The sequence below is a fragment of the Schistocerca americana genome, chromosome 5, assembly GCF_021461395.2.
Source record: "Schistocerca americana isolate TAMUIC-IGC-003095 chromosome 5, iqSchAmer2.1, whole genome shotgun sequence".
In the NCBI taxonomy this organism is placed as follows: Eukaryota; Metazoa; Arthropoda; class Insecta; order Orthoptera; family Acrididae; genus Schistocerca; species Schistocerca americana.
The window spans coordinates 585,573,041-585,593,264 of NC_060123.1; the positions used below are offsets into that span (position 1 = coordinate 585,573,041).

At 41.9% G+C, this 20,224-nt stretch overlaps 1 protein-coding gene across 1 annotated transcript in view; it reads left to right on the forward strand.

Moving 5' to 3' along the window:
- Nucleotides 1–20,224, forward strand: part of LOC124616127 (monocarboxylate transporter 2-like) — a 99,852-nt gene that overhangs the window by 58,158 nt on the left and 21,470 nt on the right. Inside the window, exons 5-6 of the mRNA XM_047144394.1 lie at nucleotides 3,857–4,333; nucleotides 17,422–17,733. Of these exons, the coding sequence (XP_047000350.1) occupies nucleotides 3,857–4,333; nucleotides 17,422–17,733 (789 nt within the window). The remainder of the gene's footprint in view (nucleotides 1–3,856; nucleotides 4,334–17,421; nucleotides 17,734–20,224) is intronic.

The following is a 20,224-nucleotide window of genomic DNA, read 5'->3' on the forward strand; positions in this document are numbered from 1 at the left end:
GTAACGAAGCGCGCTGCTCTCCGTTGGATCTTCTCTATCTCTTCTATCAACCCTATCTGGTACGGATCCCACACTGCTGAGCAGTATTCAAGCAGTGGGCGAACAAGCGTACTGTAACCTACTTCCTTTGTTTTCGGATTGCATTTCCTTAGGATTCTTCCAATGAATCTCAGTCTGGCATCTGCTTTACCGACGATCAACTTTATATGATCATTCCATTATAAAATACTCCTAATGCGTACTCCCAGATATTTTATGGAATTAACTGTTTCCAGTTGCTGACCTGCTATTCTGTAGCTGAATGATAAGGGATCTATCTTTCTATGTATTCGCAGCACATTACACTTGTCTACATTGAGATTCAATTGCCATTCCCTGCACCATGCGTCAATTCGCTGCAGATCCTCCTGCATTTCAGTACAATTTTCCATCGTTACAACTTCTCGATACACCACAGCATCATCCGCAAAAAGCCTCAGTGAACTTCCGATGTTATCCACAAGATCATTTAAGTATATTGTGAATAGCAACGGTCCTATGACACTCCCCTGCGGCACACCTGAAATCACTCTTACTTCGGAAGACTTCTCTCCATTGAGAATGACATGCTGCGTTCTCTTATCCAGGACCTCTTCAATCCAATCACACAATTGGTCTGATAGTCCATATGCTCTTACTTTGTTCATTAAACGACTGTGGGGAACTATATCGAACGCATTGCGGAAGTCAAGAAACACGACATCTACCTGTTAACGCGTGTCTATGGCCCTCTGAGTCTCGTGGACGAATAGCGCGAGCTGGGTTTCACACGATCGTCTTTTCGAAACCCATTCTGATTCCTACAGAGTAGATTTCTAGTCTCCAGAAAAGTCATTATACTCGAACAGAATACGTGTTCAAAAATTCTACAACTGATTGACGTTAGGGATATAGGTCTATAGTTCTGCACATCTGTTCGACGTCCCTTCTTAAAAACGGGGATGACCTGTGCCCTTTTCCAATCCTTTGGAACGCTACGCTCTTCTAGAGACCTACAGTACACCGCTGCAAGAAGGGGTGCAAGTTCCTTCGCGTACTCTGTGTAAAATCGAACTGGTATCCCATGAGGTCCAGCGGCCTTTCCTCTTTTGAGCGATTTTAATTTTTTCTCTACCCCTCTGTCGTCTATTTCGATATCTACCATTTTGTCATCTGTGCGACAACCTAGAGACGGAACTACAGTGCAGTCTTCCTCTTATAGTATGGAAGTATGGATAAAACACCTTGAGGACAGATAAGTATTGTATACATTATGTTGGAACTTACTGTGTAGAACATACCAATCATCAAAAGCGTTTTCACAAATATGATGAAGTTCAAAAGTGAAAGAAGAAATAGCTTCTCCAAAGATTAACTATATTTACCTAATTCGTGTAATATTCTAGAAATCAATAAATACCTAATACTGCTTTCTTAAGTAGCCTATGTTCTTCCTCGGTGTTCAAGCAACATCCGTGCTACATTTTATCAAAATCGTTTCCGCGGTTAGACACGAAAAGGCACAAACAAACACACATTCATGTATATAAAATAATAAATTACGACATGTTTTTTTGCGTGATCCGATTTTGATGAAGTAAAGCCTGTGTGTTGCCTCAAGCTAAGCTCCCAGTAACTGTGAAAACCCGATGAAAATTCGAGTAGTACTCTTGGAAATTAGCTTGTTCAAACAGACAAATAGACAGACATGATGTTTTTAGATACAATTCTAAATCACGGTATCTGCTTTCGCAGTCCAGTTTTGATGAAATAAAGCATATATGCTGTTCCAAATTACTCTCACGGTACCTGCAAAAAACCCACAAAAATTCGTCAGTTAATTTCGGGGATCAGCGTATTCTAATACACAAACAGACAGATACGACGGTTTTATAATTTTTTTGTTAGTGTAGACTGAAGCCCTTATTTACATACGGTAGACTACTTTTAGCGATGAATGCCATTTTTTTCTGCGCTAGTCAGCTTCTTATATAATTCTTGCTCTTTGACAACAACTGAATCGTTTATCCTGATTATTCGCTCTTAATTTTATAAACAACATGACTGATTTTGTGTTTCCAGGCTTTCATGAAATCTTTTATGGCAAACAGAATAGATCAATATTAGTTACTTCCATCTCCTGAAGTAGCGATATTGTTTACCCTTTGGGTACCAGTGGTTTTCGCTTGAAACTTCCATTTCATTTTTTGTTGAAGTACCCGTGCCTTTAACATGAAATCACAGACGCCGTTGCTGTAAAGAGACATCTAGTGGTACGCTGAGGTACTCTTATGAACGTAATGTGTTGTGGGAGACATTTATAGGGTCGGCTCAGAGAATGTGCTTCATGATTTTAGGAGATCATTGACAGTGAAATTATGTCTAAAAAAAAAAAGCACTCCGTCTTCAGGCCACAATTGGCCCATCGGGACCATCCGACCGCTGTCATCCTCAGCTGAGGATGCGGATAGGAGGGGCATGTGGTCAGCACACCGTTCTCCCCGTCGTTATGATGGTTTTCTTTGACCGGAGCCGCTACTATTCGGTCGAGTAGCTCCTCAATCGGCATCACGAGGCCGAGTGAACCCCGAAAAATGGGAACAGTGCATGGTGGCCCGGATGGTCACCCATCCAAGTGCCGGCCACGCCCGACAGCATTTAACTTCGATGATCTGACGGGAACCAGTGTATCCACTGTGGTAAGGTCGTTGCCAAGTATGTTTAAAGCTATTGTAATATTAATTATGCACTACTGCTCTTATGAGTAGTTTCGATTTGAAACCACTGGGTCAGTATATAGTTTTGACAGACAATTTATTTAAAATTTATAACCATTTTTGCTTGTTATTTTGGACTATAACTTGTTTTAGGCATTATAAGTTCACGGCACCCACGAGATGTGGAATTATGTCTGTGCAAAAGAAGATTATGCTTTCAAATGTATAGCATGAAATGATGGGTAGTTCAGAACTGTATATCCCAGAGGTTCTGAAGTGAAACCAACTCCTTAAAACATACTGATTGTTTACTTTTTGCCAGTTTCATCTCACATTCGTTGTTCGTTATGGTAATATTAGTTTTGAGAAATAAATTTTAAAATTATATTCCAAAATGAAATGACCAAATTTAAACAACTGAGTGCTAAGCTTTTACCAATTCTTTCTTGTATGGTTTGCTTCCTATGATGTTGTTGTTGTGGTCTTCAGTCCTGAGACTGGTTTGATGTAGCTCTCCATGCTACTCTATCCTGTGCAAGCTTCTTCATCTCCCAGTACCTACTGCAACCTGGATCCTTCTGAATCTGTTTAGTGTATTCATCTCTTGGTCTCCCTCTACGATTTTTACCCTCCACGATGCCCTCCAATACTAAACTGGTTATCCCTCGATGTCTCAGAACATGTCCTACCAACCGATCCCATCTTCTAGTCAAGTTGTGCCACAAACTCCTCCCCAATTCTATTCAATACCTCCTCATTAGTTAGGTGATCTACCCATCTATTCTTCAGCATCCTTCTGTAGCACCACATTTCAAAAGCTTCTATTCTCTTCTTCTCCAAACTATTTATCGTCCATGTTTCACTTCCATACAGGGCTACACTCCATACAAATCCTTTCAGAAACGACTTCCTGACATTTAAATCTATACTCGATCTTAACAAATGTTTCTTCGTCAGAAACGCATTCCTTGCCAGTCTACATTTTATATCCTCTCTGCTTCGACCATCCTTACTATGATAATGAGCGTTAATTATGTCAAAATTTTGTAAATAATGTTTTTTGATAATGGTGGGACTACAGGGTTCGGGAAACGTACTTATGTTCAGCTCACTTTCGACAGGTCTCGGCTTTGGGCTAGTCGCTCCGTCCGGCTTCATGGTAGTGAAAACGTACTTCTTGAAGGCACGAGGGCGTGCCGTCGGCATGTACATGTCGGGCGGAAATATGGGCCAGATGGCGATGCCGCACGTGGTGCGTTTTCTGCTGGAGAACTACGGCTTCACCGGCACCATGATGGTTCTGGGAGCCGTGGCCATGCACGGACCCATGGGCAGCCTCCTCTTCCACCCGCTGGAATGGCACGCCGAGCGCCGACCCGTCGCCAGCGAGTTGAAGCCGCTCAAGGGCGAGTCAGACGGGTCCACGGACGGCGCTACAGTGGATGTGGATCGCACTAAGCTGCGGCAGCCGAGGCATTTCACCTCCGTGACCCCACTGGCCAACTCCGAACTGGGCGACGTGAACGAAGCCGTGCCTGTACATTACAGCAAGCGTCTGCCCACCACTAGCGAAGAGGACACGCGTTCAGTTCGACAGAGTGAGTACCAACGAACAGATTCCTGTGAATTACTAGAACTTTCTTGAGCATTCAGTCTCATTCAGTGATCGCAATTCCATGAGCTGTCCCTGAGAACAGCTTGTCAGCTGCAGCCATAGGTAACTCTTCCCTACATAGCCATTCTGGAGACAGTACATCTACATCTACATGGATCATCTGCAAAACACATTTAAGTGCCTGGCCGAGGGTTCATCGAACCACCTTCAAAATTCTCTATTATTCCAATCTCGTATAGCGTGCGGAAAGAATGAACAGCTGTATCTTTTCGTACGAGCTCTGATTTCCCTTATTATATATATATATATATATATATATATATATATATATATATATATATATATATATGTGTGTGTGTGTGTGTGTTCAAATGTGTGTGAAATCTTATGGGACTTAACTGCTAAGGTCATCAGTCCCTAAGCTTTACTTAACCTAAATTATCTTTAGGACAAACACACACACCCATGCCCGAGGGAGGACTCGAACCTCCGCCGGGATCAGCCGCCCACTCCATGACTGCAGCGCCTCAGACCGCTCGGCTAATCCGGCGCGGCTTGTTTTATCTTGGTGATCGTTCCGCCCTATGTAGGTCCGTGTCATCAAAATATTTTCGCATTCGGAGGAGAAAGTTTCTGATAGGAATTTCGTGAGAAGATTCCGTCGCAACGAGAAACGCCTTTCTTCTAATGATTTCCAGCCCAAATCCTGTATCATTTCTGTGACACTCTTTCTCATATTTCGCGATAATACAAAACGTGCTGCCTTTTTTTGAACTTTTTCGATGTACTCCGTCAGTCCTGCTTGGTAAGGATCCCACAGGGCGCAACAGTATTCTAAAAGAGGACGGACAAGCGTAGTAGGTCTGTTACATTTTCTACGTGCCCTGCCAATAAAACGCAGCCTTTGGTTAGCCTTCCCCATAACATTTTCTATGTATTCTTTCCAATTTAAGTTGTTCGTAATTGAAATACCTGGTATTTAGTTGAATTTACGGCTTTTAGATTAGACTGGTTTATCGTGTAACCGAAGTTTAACGAGTTCCTTTTAGTACTCAGGTGGATGACTTCACACTTTTCCTTATTTAGGGTCAACTGCCACTTTTCGCACCATTCAGATATCTTTTCTAAATCGTTTTGAGGTTTGTTTTGGTCTTCTGATGACTTTATTAGTCTATAAACGAGAGCGTCATCTGCAAACAACCGAAGATTCTCTCCAAAATCGTTTATATAGATAAGGAACAGCAAAGGGTCTATAACACTACCTTCTGTTTTACTAGATGACTTCCCGTCAATTACTACGAGCTGTGACCGCTCTGACAGGAAATCGCAAATCCAGTCGCATAACTGAGACGATATTCCATAATCACGTAATTTTACTACCTGTCGCTTGAGTGGTACAGTGCCCAAAGCCTTCCGGAAATCCAGGAATACGGAATCGATCTGAAATCCCTTGTCAATAGCACTCAGCACTTCATGTGAATAAAGAGCTAGTTGTGTTTCACGGCAACGATGTTTTCTAAACTGTACATTTTGTGCTGTCTATAACTGTCATATTTTCAGCCCACTCTCTGAATTGCACAACAGGCTCTCACCAGTATACGCCGGCCTGGGTGGCCGAGCGGTTCTAGACGCTACAGTCTGGAACCGCGCGGCCGCTACGGTCGCAGGTTCGAATCCTGCCTCGGGCATGGATGTGTGTGTTGTCCTTAGGTTAGTTAGGTTTACGTAGTTCTAAGTTCTAGGGGACTGATGACCTCAGAAGTTAAGTCCCATAGTGCTCAGAGCCATTTGAACCATTTGAACCCAGTATAAACTGAAGAAGCAAAGAAACTGGTAAATTTGCCTAATATCGTGTAGGACCCCCGCGAGCTTGCAGAAGTGCTGCAACACGACGTGGCATGGACTCGAATAAGGTCTTAAGTAGTGCTGGAGATAACAGACACCATGAATCCTGAAGGGCTGTCCATAAATACGTAAGAGTACGAGGAGGTGGAGATCTCTTCTGAACAGCTCGTTGCAAAGCATCCCAGATATGGTCAATAGGTTCACGACTGGGGAGGTTGGTGGGCAGCGGAAGTGTCTAAACTCAGAAGAGTGTTCCTGGAGCCACTCTGTAGCAAAATCTGGACGTGTGGGGTGTCGTCGGAATGCTCGATGGACATCAGTGGATGCAGATGATCAGAAAGGATGCTTACATACATGTCGCCTGCCAAAGTCGTATCTAGACGTATCAGGGGTCCCGTATCAATCAAACTGCACGCACCACACACCATTACAGACCCTCCACCAGCAATCTGCAGCAATTTCCGAAAGGGTTGCGCTTCTGTAACGTTGAACTATTCTCTTGAGTCGTCGTTGGTCCCGTTCTTGCAGGATCTTTTTCCGGCCGCAGCGATGTCTGAGATTTGATATTTTACCGGATTCCTGATATTCACGGTACACTCGAGAAATGGCTGTATGGCAAAATCCCCTATTCATCGCTACCTCACAGATGCTGTGTCCCATCGCTCGTGCGCCGACTATAACACCACGTTGAAACCCACTTAAATCTTGATAACGTTCCATCGTAGCAGCAGTAAGCAATTTAAGAACTGCGCGAGACACTTGTTGCCTTATGAAGGCGTTGCCGACCGTAGCGCCCTATTCTGCTTCTTTAAATCTCTCTCTATTTGAATACGCAGGTCTATACCAGTTTCTTTGGCGCTTCAGTGTAATACCTAGCAGTTACGTATAATTAAGTTGTACCTAATTAATCCTTCAAATTTCCTTTATTTGTTTCTTGGGTTTATGTAAAAAAAGTCATATAAATCTGTAATGTTAATTTTTCAGTGGATTATAGTTAAGTTCCATGAATTCATTGGATCTTTCGCTAGGAATGAAAATTTTTGTCTATATAAACAACGGTGTCGGCAGGGAACTAACAAAACACGTGTAGTCAGCCTACGCTGCGACTCGGCTGTATTCAGATGGATGGACGTGGTTCGTCTGGTCATGAGTGGAAAATCAGTTGCATCTTGTAAAAATTAATAGTTCTTTTGGAAGTATCGAGTGTAAGGTGAAATTTATAGAAGAGAATTTGAGATATTGCTATGAAATCTTGTCACGGTGTGATTTAGATGTGTTTGAATGGACGAGAGTGAGGACGGACGTAATTGGTGGAAAATTACTTTTTTGTGGAAGGCTGACGAGGTTTAGAAGCATAATACAATGAAATAACTGCAGCCGTCCTTTTGATACTACTTCATTGTGTTGCAACCAGATTCGGTGGCTCAATAAGCCATCTTCAGGCTCTAACTGACGCTGATAGGGTGAACACCAATCGTATACACGATACTGTCAGTGGTCAACATCTATGAAGTGGCTTCCGTAAAATACTGTAAAGCGATGTTCTGTCTGCAGTGTTGTGACTGAAGCAGTTGGTAGTTGATGGGGGCAAACACAATCTTGCTTTTACAGTACTCTACGAAGCTAGTTCATAGATACTGGCCACTGACGGTATCAACGTCAGTTAAGGCCTGAAGATGATGTATTGATCCACCGAAACTGGTTCCAATATAATAATATAACATGAAAATGACAGCTACAAGTGTTTCATTTTTAGCGTAAATGAACGGCCGAAGTCATGCAGATCGTAAATCACAATGATGGGCATAAAAAGGAAAATAGCAGTGGAAAGTGAAAGAGCTTACGATCTCGGACAGTTTTTGTAAAAGGAAAACGCATTTACAGCGTGAAAAGATGAGAAGGCTTCAGAACTTGTAGAGTATCATTTCCTCGCCATTGCTGCAATAACTTACCAATATTTCGACAAGAAAATTTGTTCCTAAGCTCGACGCAGTAGAGGATTTTACAAGAGCTGAAGAGCCTTGAAGTAAAAAAAGAATTGCCCGGGAGAAGAGTTATTTAAAGTGCATAAGATACCGAGAAGAAGAAGCAGAGAGTACCTCGAGCAGCCTAGAACCAGAGGCAATCACATCAAGAGAACGAATACATACCATGATTGCTTCAAGCAGTTGGGCAGAAAAGAGACTACATTTTACTCGTTCCGTGGACTGTGTTACGATCAAAGAAGGACAGCTGTTGTTTTGCGTCTTGAACAAAGAACTACTTCGAACGTTAGCTTTATCTGTGTAAGGGCCAAACATAGTGTTGGTGAAAGTAATAGTTAGATGATTCGGTGTTTAAACGCATAACCACACAGTAGCCATTGTTCAGAGTGTAAAACCTGCTTGCAGTATTTATCAGATACAATCCAATCCTGAATCCTGCACCGAAAAGGTTTTAAAACTGCTTTGCAGATCTGAAAGCAGAATTTCGACAAGTTACTAAATAAATTTGGAAAGGTAGACAGTGTTAGCACCACCTAAGAAAAGTAACTAATTGAAATTCGTTGCAAAATTAATTAAATTAGCAACATGTGACTCTCTCTTGCAGTATGACTTTGCAACCATACCGTTTAAACAAACCTTGGTAGATATTGGAGCAAGTGTATAAGTTATCACATTGTTTTTCTACGTTTTAGAAGTTTAAACTGAAAGGATCGACATTAATTTTCCTTAAGAAAGAAAGATTAAGACAATATTTAACAGGTCCTACTACATAAATTATCAAAAATATGACTTCCGCTTGCCAGCAGCTTTGATCTTAGGTTTTTATTTAGAAGTGCTTTTATAATTGTGTTATTTGTGTTATTAACTGCAAAAATCTAATACTTGTCAAGATTTACACATTCATGCACAACCTGCTTGTGAGTGTGTGGGTTTTATTTTGTCAAGTTGCACAATGGATTGATCCAACAAGTACCCTTTGACTCCCGCAAGAACAATTTCCACCTCACACTACTACAGAAGTCAGACAGACGCTCCTGAAGTACCAACAAGAACTGCTTGAAAAACATTCAGCAACAAATATCTTGTGGAGTCGTCCGCTGTAAGGAAAAGACACAAAAATATTCTATATTTTTACATAACTAGTGGAATAGTTGGGTACTGGAGTATTGCTAGTTAGTGTAAGAAAAACATTAAACAAACGAAAAATATTATTTATCGCAAGAAATTCTGAGAAATCAAGTGAAACTTTTTCTTATAATATAATAAATTTCCAGGTTCTTTTCAGAACAGTAGATTCCCTCTTATGGATAGGAATGCTATTATTTTAAAAAATATGGAAAGGTTCTTTTCTCCCTTTTCTTTAAGAATGTTATTTACTCAGTAGAATGGCTGAGAGCCACACCTACACAACTTGAATAACTTTTCTAGGTACGGTCAAGACTGTCGCGTGAGAAATGTAATGGAGTTGCTATGACTGCTGCCTGCGTCGCTCGCTGCTGCCAAATAACACAACTATCTCTTTCTATCTGGATTAACCTTCGCCAATCAAACTCTCCCTATGCCTTGATGAAGTCAGGGACTCCTATCCGTGTGGTACACCGGTCAGATAACCAGTCCACTGCGATGCCACTAAATATTCGCTCACAGGCATTTAACTAGTACTGTGTCCGTGTTCACACCACACAATAAGTGTGATGGCCAACACAGTGAACAATGCTTAATAGCAAGCGACTCAATATAGAGTATTGCTCCGATTCACTAACAACAGAGGTGCTCTCCCAGTGAAGTACTGAGGAGAGACTTTGTTCCTCGCTCTTTGCATACACATACGAGCACATTCGCTCTTGTTACGTGTTCCTGCTCCAAGAGCGACAACGAAACAGCCCCTTTTTCTGGAAAAATTGCAAGGGTATATCATTCGCTGTCTTCCCTCACTTCTCTGGATCTTTGCATCAGAAATATTCTGCCAATCAGCGCTGCTCTTTTAAACGGGAGAATGACGTTTCGTTTAAGTCGAGCAATGCGGAAATATGTAGCATCTCCATTAGGCATATACTGTTTTCCTGTGAGAACTCCGTAACTATGCAGTCGGTCCATCAAAAAATGCATCTTCTGGGCGCTCCCACACAATGTAGTGGAATTTGATTTTAAGTCGAACACGGGGGTCATTATACCTTCGCTCTGGCAAAGCTGTCCTCTCTCTGAATGGTCGCTCTGGCTGAAGTAGCTGTGTGTTGACTCACCCCTCTGAAGGGACTGGCCTCCCAGCGGGCTGGTTACCTCTTTTCGAACGAAAATTCCTGTGGCCGTCATGTTGTGTACACCAGCCTCGACTTTTTCAACCTCTGTGCGCACTTGCTATTTGCTTATTAGATTTGCATATCGCTTACATGAATTCATACAAAATTGAATCTACCTTATCGATTATGGGTTCGAATAAAGTGTCTTGATGTGCAGAATACGATTATGAGGAAGGATTATGTAAGAAATGATGGCCAGGAGGTCACGCCACCTTAGATGCTTTTTCATTAGTCAGTATTTTGTCATTTAATTTTGATCTGAATAGCTTACGCAGTACTGATCAGCCTATGCAAGCCAGTGGTGCATATTCCTCCACTTCCTCTTTTGATAATACTACATCAAGCATAATTGATGTAAATGGCCGAATAGCTGTTTTCAGTAACAGATTTGAATAATTGCCATCAGACCTTCTGACGTATGTTTATGTAAGTCATATGTAAAGGAGTTGGTCAGAAAAAGTGGAAAAACCGCGAGATGTGGATCCTTCAACTTAAACGTAGATGCTAGCGAAGGATGACGGTTGTGCTGTTGTATTTGCGCCATGAGCCGCACCTCTGCAACGTCGTCGATACGTTGCAAGTTTCGGTTGTGGTCAGGGCACTGTTCTGTGTAGTAGTGAGTGCATTATGCTGAGGGTAAGTGAGTTAGAATGTGGAAAAATTGTTGGTACTCCTATGGTGCGTGCTTCTGTAACCAAGGCAGCCGCGCTTGGTGTTCCTAGAGGCAACATATCGAACATTTGTACCACATACAGAGAAAGCTGAAAGACAGTATCCGCTAAGTGACAACGCGGACCAAAGTCTGTGCTGAGTGATCGTGACAGACGGTCACTGAAGATGAGTGCGACGAAAAATAAGAGAACGTTAGCTGCAAAAGTCTACGCAGAACTGAATATCTCACTGGTCAACCCTGTCAGCACGAAAACGACAAGAAGGGAGCACCGCAAGCGGGTCATTGCAAGGGGAACTGGAACTCCAAAACCATTCATCATCTATGCAAATGCCCTTTACAGGCAAACGTCATACCAAAGCCATGAAACCTGCGTTATGCAGCAATGAAAGAATTTCATCTGGTCGGATGAGTCTTGTTTCACACTGTTTCCATCTTCTCGCTACGTTTAAGTCCTAAGAGTTAAACATGGTGGGGTTCGGTTATGATTTGGCCAGCAATATCGTAGTATTCCATGGATCCCATTGTCACTCTGCAAGTTCACATTATTACGAAGGATTATGTGATTATTTTGGCAGATCAGGTCTGTCCCATTGTACAATGTTTTCTAAGATGATAGGGGCCCCCGTTCACACAGCCTTCATCGCCCCGGACTGGTTTTGTGAGCACGAGAATCACTGTCACCAATATCAATATTATTGAGCCTTAGTGGTCTACATTAGAGGGAATTACCGGTATACGTTGACCACCATCTTTCTCCATCATCCTCACCCGAAAACACCAATATTTTGCAGGAAGAATGGTCTAAGATTGCCTTGAAAACCATACGTGGTCAACAATTGTAAGAGCGCACGTGAGTGTGTGTATGAGAGCTTTGTGTAGCACGTACCAGTTAAATGTAAGAGGAAAGCTAGCAACCTAACGATTTCGCAGGTATATTTATTTAGACGTGAAGCAGTCTGCGTGGAGCTAAATCTCTGATAGTGTCGTGACACTTTGAATTAATTCTGATCAATTGGTTTGGTGTAACCAGGTTGTATCCTAAGGTACTATGCAGCTGTGACGGTATAACGAACTCTTACTGACAATGCAGTATAGGCAGTGACGTGAGAGTATAGGATTCGTTTATAGCTGTGAGTTACAGTATGAAGTTTTGTGGTTTACGTCAACGATATACAAGTTTAGTTACATCCTGTGGAACAGGACTAGTGCAGCAAAGGTAGGTAGTTGTCACAGATCAGATAATACAGTCAGTAAGGACCATCACGAAATTAATAAATGTTGTACAATTCTAGCGACCCGTTTCGGCTTCGCATGGGTGACACTAACAAGGGAATGGTCCAATGCGACATGTCGAAACCTAACACACCTAGCATGAAATTTTTCGTACATGAGAATTAAACCGAAAGAAATGCACTGTCAAAATTTTAGTTGCTAAGGCGCACAGCAAGATCGTTTTAAAGAAATTTTTAAAGCAACTCATTTTTGCCGCACAGAGAACGGCTTATAACCGGTTTGTTCAGGCCACACTCCTTGGCGCTCGAATTAGTGAATAAGCAGACGCAATCGTGGCAAGAGCACGTCACGCTGCGTAACGTGAAGTGCAAACTGCAAAAAGACGAACTTTGAGCACTTTTACGGTACCAAAACTGTCTCTAATCATTAATTTTTTAATAATTCCAGCTCATAACGTTAACTAAACTGTTGAGTATGCAACTGTTACATCCTTGACTACCAGAGGAAAGAAAATCTATACAATGTATGGTGTTACATTACAGATGACTTCTATCAACCAGAAATGTTGCCCTGAAATATTTTATAACAATTTCTTTAGCACAGCTCTTTTGACAGTTTTTGAAAAATGTGTATTTTACAAACAATGAAATAGTTTCTTGATAATCACAAGTAATTGTCACAAAAATTACTTACACCAGACGCACCTGAGAGAGGATAATTAATCATTTTGAGCAAGTCAGATTAGTTAATAGTTTGTTTTAGAGAGAAATGGGATGGATTAAGAAAAGGTCGTGGCTGTTGTTCTGTTATTGTGCTACGTACCGGGCATACTTGATCAGGTCGGTAAAACTTGGTGATGTACAAGTGACTGAAGTTGAGACAATACTATACCGCCGATAAACCTGACATGACAAAGAGCTATCAGCCACCATTTTCTCAAAAGTTCTTTACGGTGTCGAAAAATTTCTTTGTCGAGACGCTGAATCTTTCCGTCATCCTCGTAAACACAGATGTCTGTTATCTCCAGGGCAAGAATCCAACAAAAGCAATGAATTATTTGCTGCATCTGGTAAAAAGACGTTTCGGATCTAATATAGAAAATAAATGACATTTTCGAGAATTTGGTACATCGATTACAAGATTTACCTCGACGTTCCTGAAGACACGTATAAAGCTGTGGAAACAATAAGGTATCATCACATACATCGAATGCAGAAGTGATTTTGTTTTTGTTTTAGTTGAAATTATGTAGTGCGGTCTACACAGTGCAGTTCTTGCACGAAACCTGACTGAATTTATCTAGAGTATTAGTTATCAGTCACAATTCCTCTACTCTTTTACCTGAAGTAACCTACTTAATTTTGCGACTTCCTTTCCCATATAATTCCCTGCGTCAATTTAGCTGGGTCGAAGAAACCTGATAATTAGTAACGTTCATCTCACTTGCAATTCAGAGGGCCCAGCCACGTAAATCTCCCTCGGTAGCTGTGCATTAACTCTTGAGAGCAGTTCTAAATCTTTAAATAGCTTCTATTTCAAAATTTTATGAGTGTTATTTTGGCATGTATTTCGTACTTCGTGTAAATCGTTGTACTGTTCAACAAGTCACGTTCAGATTTTACGACGTGGAACTGGCTTTGCACATTGCTCAGCCTTAAGCGTTTTCTCTCCCCATCATTTAACAAAAAATCCCCAGCTTTTCTTTTGAAACTAGAAGCTATTGCCATACATGTTTTCCTCGAGCTGGGATGGTTCTGCTTTTTTTTTCTTGATTTTAATTAGCATCATGGGGCCCACAATTCGCAGCATCGTCAATTATTTTCTGTTCGTTCTAATATTTCCGTTATTTCTAACAAGATGTCGACATCTTTCAGATGAATGTCCAAGAAATTAACTAATAAATAATACATATGTAGGTCTTCAGTAGAAGGTGATGATTTCGATTGAATACCACATTGTTAATACACTGATCAGTCAGAACATTGTGACCACCTACCTAACGACTGATCTGTCGTCCTTAGGCACAGATAACAGCGGCGACGTGTCATGGCATGGAAGCAATGAGGCGTTGGTGGATCGCTGGAGGGATTCGACAGTGCATCTGCATACACAAGTCATGTAACTCTCATAAAGTCCGCGGAGGGGGGCGATGAGTTCTGACATTACGTTCAGTCACATCTCAGATGTGTTCGATCTGGCTCAGATCTGGTGATTTGGCGGGGCAGCACATCAATTGGAACTCCTTTGTTGGCCGTCGTGGTGCCCTGCATGAACTCCACTGGACTCATGGATGCTCATGTAAATGTTCCACAGAGCGGCCACTAGCTTGTCTCTGTCCCACAGTAAAGGTTCCAAGGAGGTGTTCCCTGGAATATGAAGGCTTCACGCCCTCGCATTGGCATCATGACGAAGATACCGGGATTGATCAGAGCATGAAACGCTCTGACACTGCGCCAACGTCCAGCGCTGATGGTCAGATGCTCATTTCAGTCGTAGTTGGCGGTTTTGTGGTGCTAACTTTGCCACATGCATGGGTCGTCGACTGCGGAGGCCCTCTGCTCAACATTAAAGTCTGATATTAGTTCCACCGCAGTTCACCGCAAGTCCCGTTTTACCAGTCTACCTAGCCTAGACGTCCGACAATTTTAATAAGGCGTGGCCGTCCAGCTCACTATATCTGGATGTGGTTTCTCCTTGGTTTCGACGTGTGTTGAATACACCACAGCACTTCTCGAACACCTGACAAATTGTGCAGTTTCTGAAATGCTAGTGCCGAACCTCTGAGCCGTCAGAATCAGCCCTCGGTGAAACTCAGGTAGATCGCGCGCCTTCCCCATTCTACACACGGACAGCTCTCTCACCGATACTCCACGCACTGTGCGTGTGTCTGACTAACAGTCACTCCTCGCCATATGACGCTGCTATCGCCTGGATGGGTTCATATCGATAGTGGTTTGACGGTCATTATCTTCTGGCTGACCAGTGTATTTCATCTGAAGGTAACTGGATTCTACATTATTGTGAAACTCAGAAATCTGCCCAAAGACAAATGCTGTTAGCCAGCATATATGAAAATACACTAAGAAAATTACTTCAGTTTTATCTTTTGTTAACACCTAGTGATACCGCTAAGGCACCTGTTAATTATTGTATCAGTTAAATGAGTTGGAAATTCAAGTTAATAGTAACTGCTAAAAATATTATGTCAGAGAAACTGTCAATGGAGATTGAAATTCACTTTAGATGTTACGATCGCGTTGTTCCTTGTTATCTGTTAATCATTCTGCCGTCAACCAAGGCTACGCCCTTTTGACCTCAGCTACGGCAGGGGTGTGCATCCCTGCAGCCGCATCGTAAGCTACATATTTGCCAGTTCTCAACTTTTTTAAAAGAAAAATTTGCAGTGAGTCTTACCAAAAAAAATTTTGACGTTGGGTCTCTTTCGGTGTTTCTTCCTGTATAAAAAAATTGAGCTCAGGTTTCGACATGTCGCATTACATACTTCCCTTGTAAGTATATATAACAAGACAACTTTCCTCATATAGAAACAAATAAACCAAATATACAAACCCCCAATGTATAAGTCCATTTTTACTGAAAACCATATAAAAATCCGTACAGTAGTTCCTGATATTTGCTTCACATACAGACAGGAATGCGTGGCATGGGACTTTAAATTATATATTGGTATAGATGCCTCCCCCACACTTAGTTCAGCCTCGCTATGCCGAGCAGCTGTATTCCGAGACACATGCAAGTGGACTGCAAGGTACTGATTACTCGAAGAGAAAAATAATCTCTCCAGGAATCACCCACCGAAACAGCAGATACAGTTCTACTGAACATACCGTGAGAGTGCGGAGGTAATCACGCATGCAGTGGTGTTAGTAACGTGCATTTGGCGTTGTAATGATCAGTCAACTAATTCGAAGTAAGCGAACCTCCTCCGCCCCCTTCTTCACAAGAAGGAAGGAAGGAAGAGGCAGGATAATGTGCTAGCTACTTGTTGGATTGCAGTTCTTTGAGTTATATTTTATATATTCTCGTTCTGATACCGAATCAGCTGGCGTAATTAATCTTAAGCGGTGGAAAAAATTAATCTACAGCCAGAAAATGGCAGAATCTTTCCAGTTTCTCTATTTTTAACCTAAACGTCCTGCCAGTGCCCAGTTCACTAATTCCTTCTGTTGTATTCATTGACTTTCTTTTCCACGTAGTCCTGACACCAATTCATCTTAAAGCACGTACACAAAGATTCGCTAAGATAAAGATCACACGCAAATTGCGAAGAAAAGAAAGTCCCTGGCGTGGTACTACACAAATCAAACATTTCTCTGAGGACACTAAATTCAAACTAAGCATGATTAAAACTACTGGTCCAAGTCAACGATAGGAGTGAAGAAGCGCTCATCCGGGCTAGGTGCTGACTTCATTGAGTCTATATGCCTTGTGACCAACAACTTTTCTTCTCTATCTTCCCAGCATCCGTGCGGAAACTATAGCGTATTTAAAGTACTGTCAACAAATCACTGGACCTGTTGAAACCTTACGACATGAGAGGGGATCGTCCTCGTTAGTGCCTCTCTCAGAAATTCGGTGTAAGTGAACCTCGTACACCCCGTTCCTCACAAGAAGGAAGCACATCTATACAGAAGGGGCAGGATAATGTGCTAGCTACTTGTTGGATTGCAGTTCTTTGAGTTATATTTCATATATATTCTCGTTCTGATACCGAATCAGCTGGCGTAATTAATCTTAAGCGGTGGAAAAAATTAATCTACAGCAAATAGTTAGCCAGAAAATGGCAGACACATTTCAGTTTCTCTATTTTTAACCTAAACGCCCTGCCAGTGCCCAATTCACTCATTTCTTCTGTTGTATTCATTGACTTTCTTTTCCTTGTAGTCCCGACACCAATTCATCTTCAGCTCTTACGAATACTGAACAGAATTTTTACCACTTTGAAACAATGATTGCGATTTTTTCGGCGGAATAATATCGAATCATGAGTCACATTTTGTTTTCGACTTCTCAGAACCGGAACCAGTGTGGCGTCGGGTGATCGCCTTCATGGACCTGGACCTGCTACGCAACCAGGTGTACCTGAACGTGATGTTCGGCTCGGCGTGCACCATCACGGCGGCCGTCAACTTTTCGCTGCTGCTGCCCTTGTACCTGCAGCGCCACCTGCGGCTCTCCATGTCCGACACGGCGCTCTGCCTCACCATGATGGCTGCCGGTGACCTCGTGGCCAGGCTAACCCTGCCTTCCTTCACTGACCGCCTCAGGGTCAAGCCGCGCCTCACGTTCTTCGTCGGTACTGTCTTCTGTGGCCTCACCCGCTCAGGTCAGCGACCCAGGCTTTGCTAAAAACGCTAACAACAAATGTACATTACTTCTGAACTTCTATTAAGATTCCTTTCATAGAAATATCTGACGAAATCAAACATTGTATTTTGTGGGGTCAGGATAGTGTCATAGAACCGAGAGTAACTACTGAGCCCTGAAGGAATATCGTGCTAAACAATGCTGACTGTAAGCAGCGAAATTTCGGCAACATTGTCATCTATAAATGGAACCACATTTATTTCGTGAATGAAGAACGACAGAAAGAGGTTTTCGGCAAATGAGGTGTAATTAATTTTTTTGAATTTTTTTATCTCTTGTCTCTCTTTATCTCTTAATTCAAGCGAGGTAAAAAGCAAGAATAGTCGTTTCTGTCAGATAATTTACCTTTCTTTTGGGGATAGCACAAATGTGCCCACCTTCGACGCTTTGGCCAGGTAACTAATCAGAATGACTTGGTTATTTTGCCTGGTAAGACAATTCTCAGATGGAAACCCAGTTCTAACCAAAGAATGGAAAGCAGAAAGGTGGAAGGAGTATATAGAGGGTCTATACAAGGGCGATGTTCTTGAGGACAATATGATAGAAATGGAAGAGAATGTAGATGAAAATGAAATAGGAGATATGATATTGCGTGAAGAGTTTGACAAAGCACAGAAAGACCTAAGTCGAAACAAGGCCACAGGAGTAGACAACATTCCATTTCAACTACTGACAGCCTTGGGAGAGCCAGGCCTGACAAAACTCTACCATCTGGTGAGCAAGATGTATGAGACAGGCGAAATACCCTCAGACTTCAAGAAGAGTATACTAATTCCCATTCCAATGAAAGCAGGTGTTGACAGATGTGAAAATTACCGAACTATCAGTTTAATAAGCCACGGCTGCAAAATACTAACACGAATTCTTTACAGACTAATGGAGAAACTGGTAGAAGCCTACCTCGGGGAAGATCAGTTTCGATTCCGTAGAAATGTTGGAACACGTGAGGCAATACTACCTCTACGACTTACCTTAGAAAATAGATTAAGGAAAGGCAAACCTACGTTTCTCGCATTTGTGGACTTAGAGAAAGTTTTTGACAATGCTCAAATTCTGAAGGTGGCAGGGGTAAAATACAGGGAGCGAAAGGCTGTTTACAATTTGCACAGAAACCATATGGCAGTTTTAAGAGTCGAGGGGCGTGAAAGGGAAGCAGTGGTTGGAAAGGGAGTGAAAGAGGGTTGTAGCCTATCTCCGATGTTATTCAATCTCTATATTGAACAAGCAGTAAAGGAAACAAAAGAAAAATTCGGGGTAAGAATAAAAATCCATGGAAAAGAAATAAAAACTTTGACGTTCACCGATGACATTGTAATTCTGTCAGAGACAGCAAAGGACCTGGAAGAGCAGCTGAACGGAATTGACAGCGTCTTAAAAGGAGGATATAAGATGAACATCAACAAAAGCAAAAAGGGGATAATGGACTATAGTCGAATTAAATTGGGTGGTACTGAGGGAATTAGATTAGGAAATGAGACACGTTAAGGTAGAAAATGAGTTTTGCTGTTTGGGGAGCAAAATAACTGATGATGGTCGAAGTGGAGAGGATATAAAATGTAGACTGGCAATGGCAAGGAAAGCGTTTCTGAAGAAGAGAAATTTGTTTACGTCGAGTATAGATTTAAGTGACAGAAAGTCGTTTCTGAAAGTATTTGTGTGGAGTGTAGCCATGTATGGAAATGAAACGTGAACGATAAATAGTTTAGACAAGAAGAGAATAGAAGCTCTCGAAGCGTGGTGCTGCAGAATAATGCTCAAGATTAGATGAGTAGATCACATAACTAATGAGGAGGTATTGAATAGAATTGGAGAGAAGAGAAATTTATGGCGCATCTTGACTAGAAGAAGGGATCGGGTGGTAGGGCATATTCTGAGTCATTAAGGGATCACCAATTTAGTATTGGAGGGCAGCGTGGAGAGTAAAAATCATAGAGGGAGACCAAGAGATGAATACACTAAACAGATTCAGAAGGATGTAGGTAGCAGTAAGTACTGGCAGATGAAGAAGCTTGCACTATAGTGTAGTATGGAATGCTGCATCAAACCAGTCTCTGGACTGAAGACCACAAAAACAACAATATTGCATTGGAGATGCACTAGGAAAATATGGAGAGGTTCAAGTAGGTAGACAGTGTGACTGAGGAAAGTGACAGCAACAAAAAGATGGTAGTAGAAGTATAAAAACGGTACTATTCTCAAAAGCCTAAGAAGCCAAATCTGGAATACAGAAGTTACCTAAAAGTGAAAAGTGTCACACGTCAGTTAGTCTTATGCTACAGAAATATGGACAATGAAGGAAAGTCATACAGTCAATTTCAAGGCTATTAGGTATCTTGATGAATAGAACTCCAGAGATGGAGACAAATAAGAAGAATTTAAGGATACCAAAGAAATGAGAGACCTTAGTTTTTGTTAGAAGGACACAGAGGGGAAGATCGAAGATTATAAGG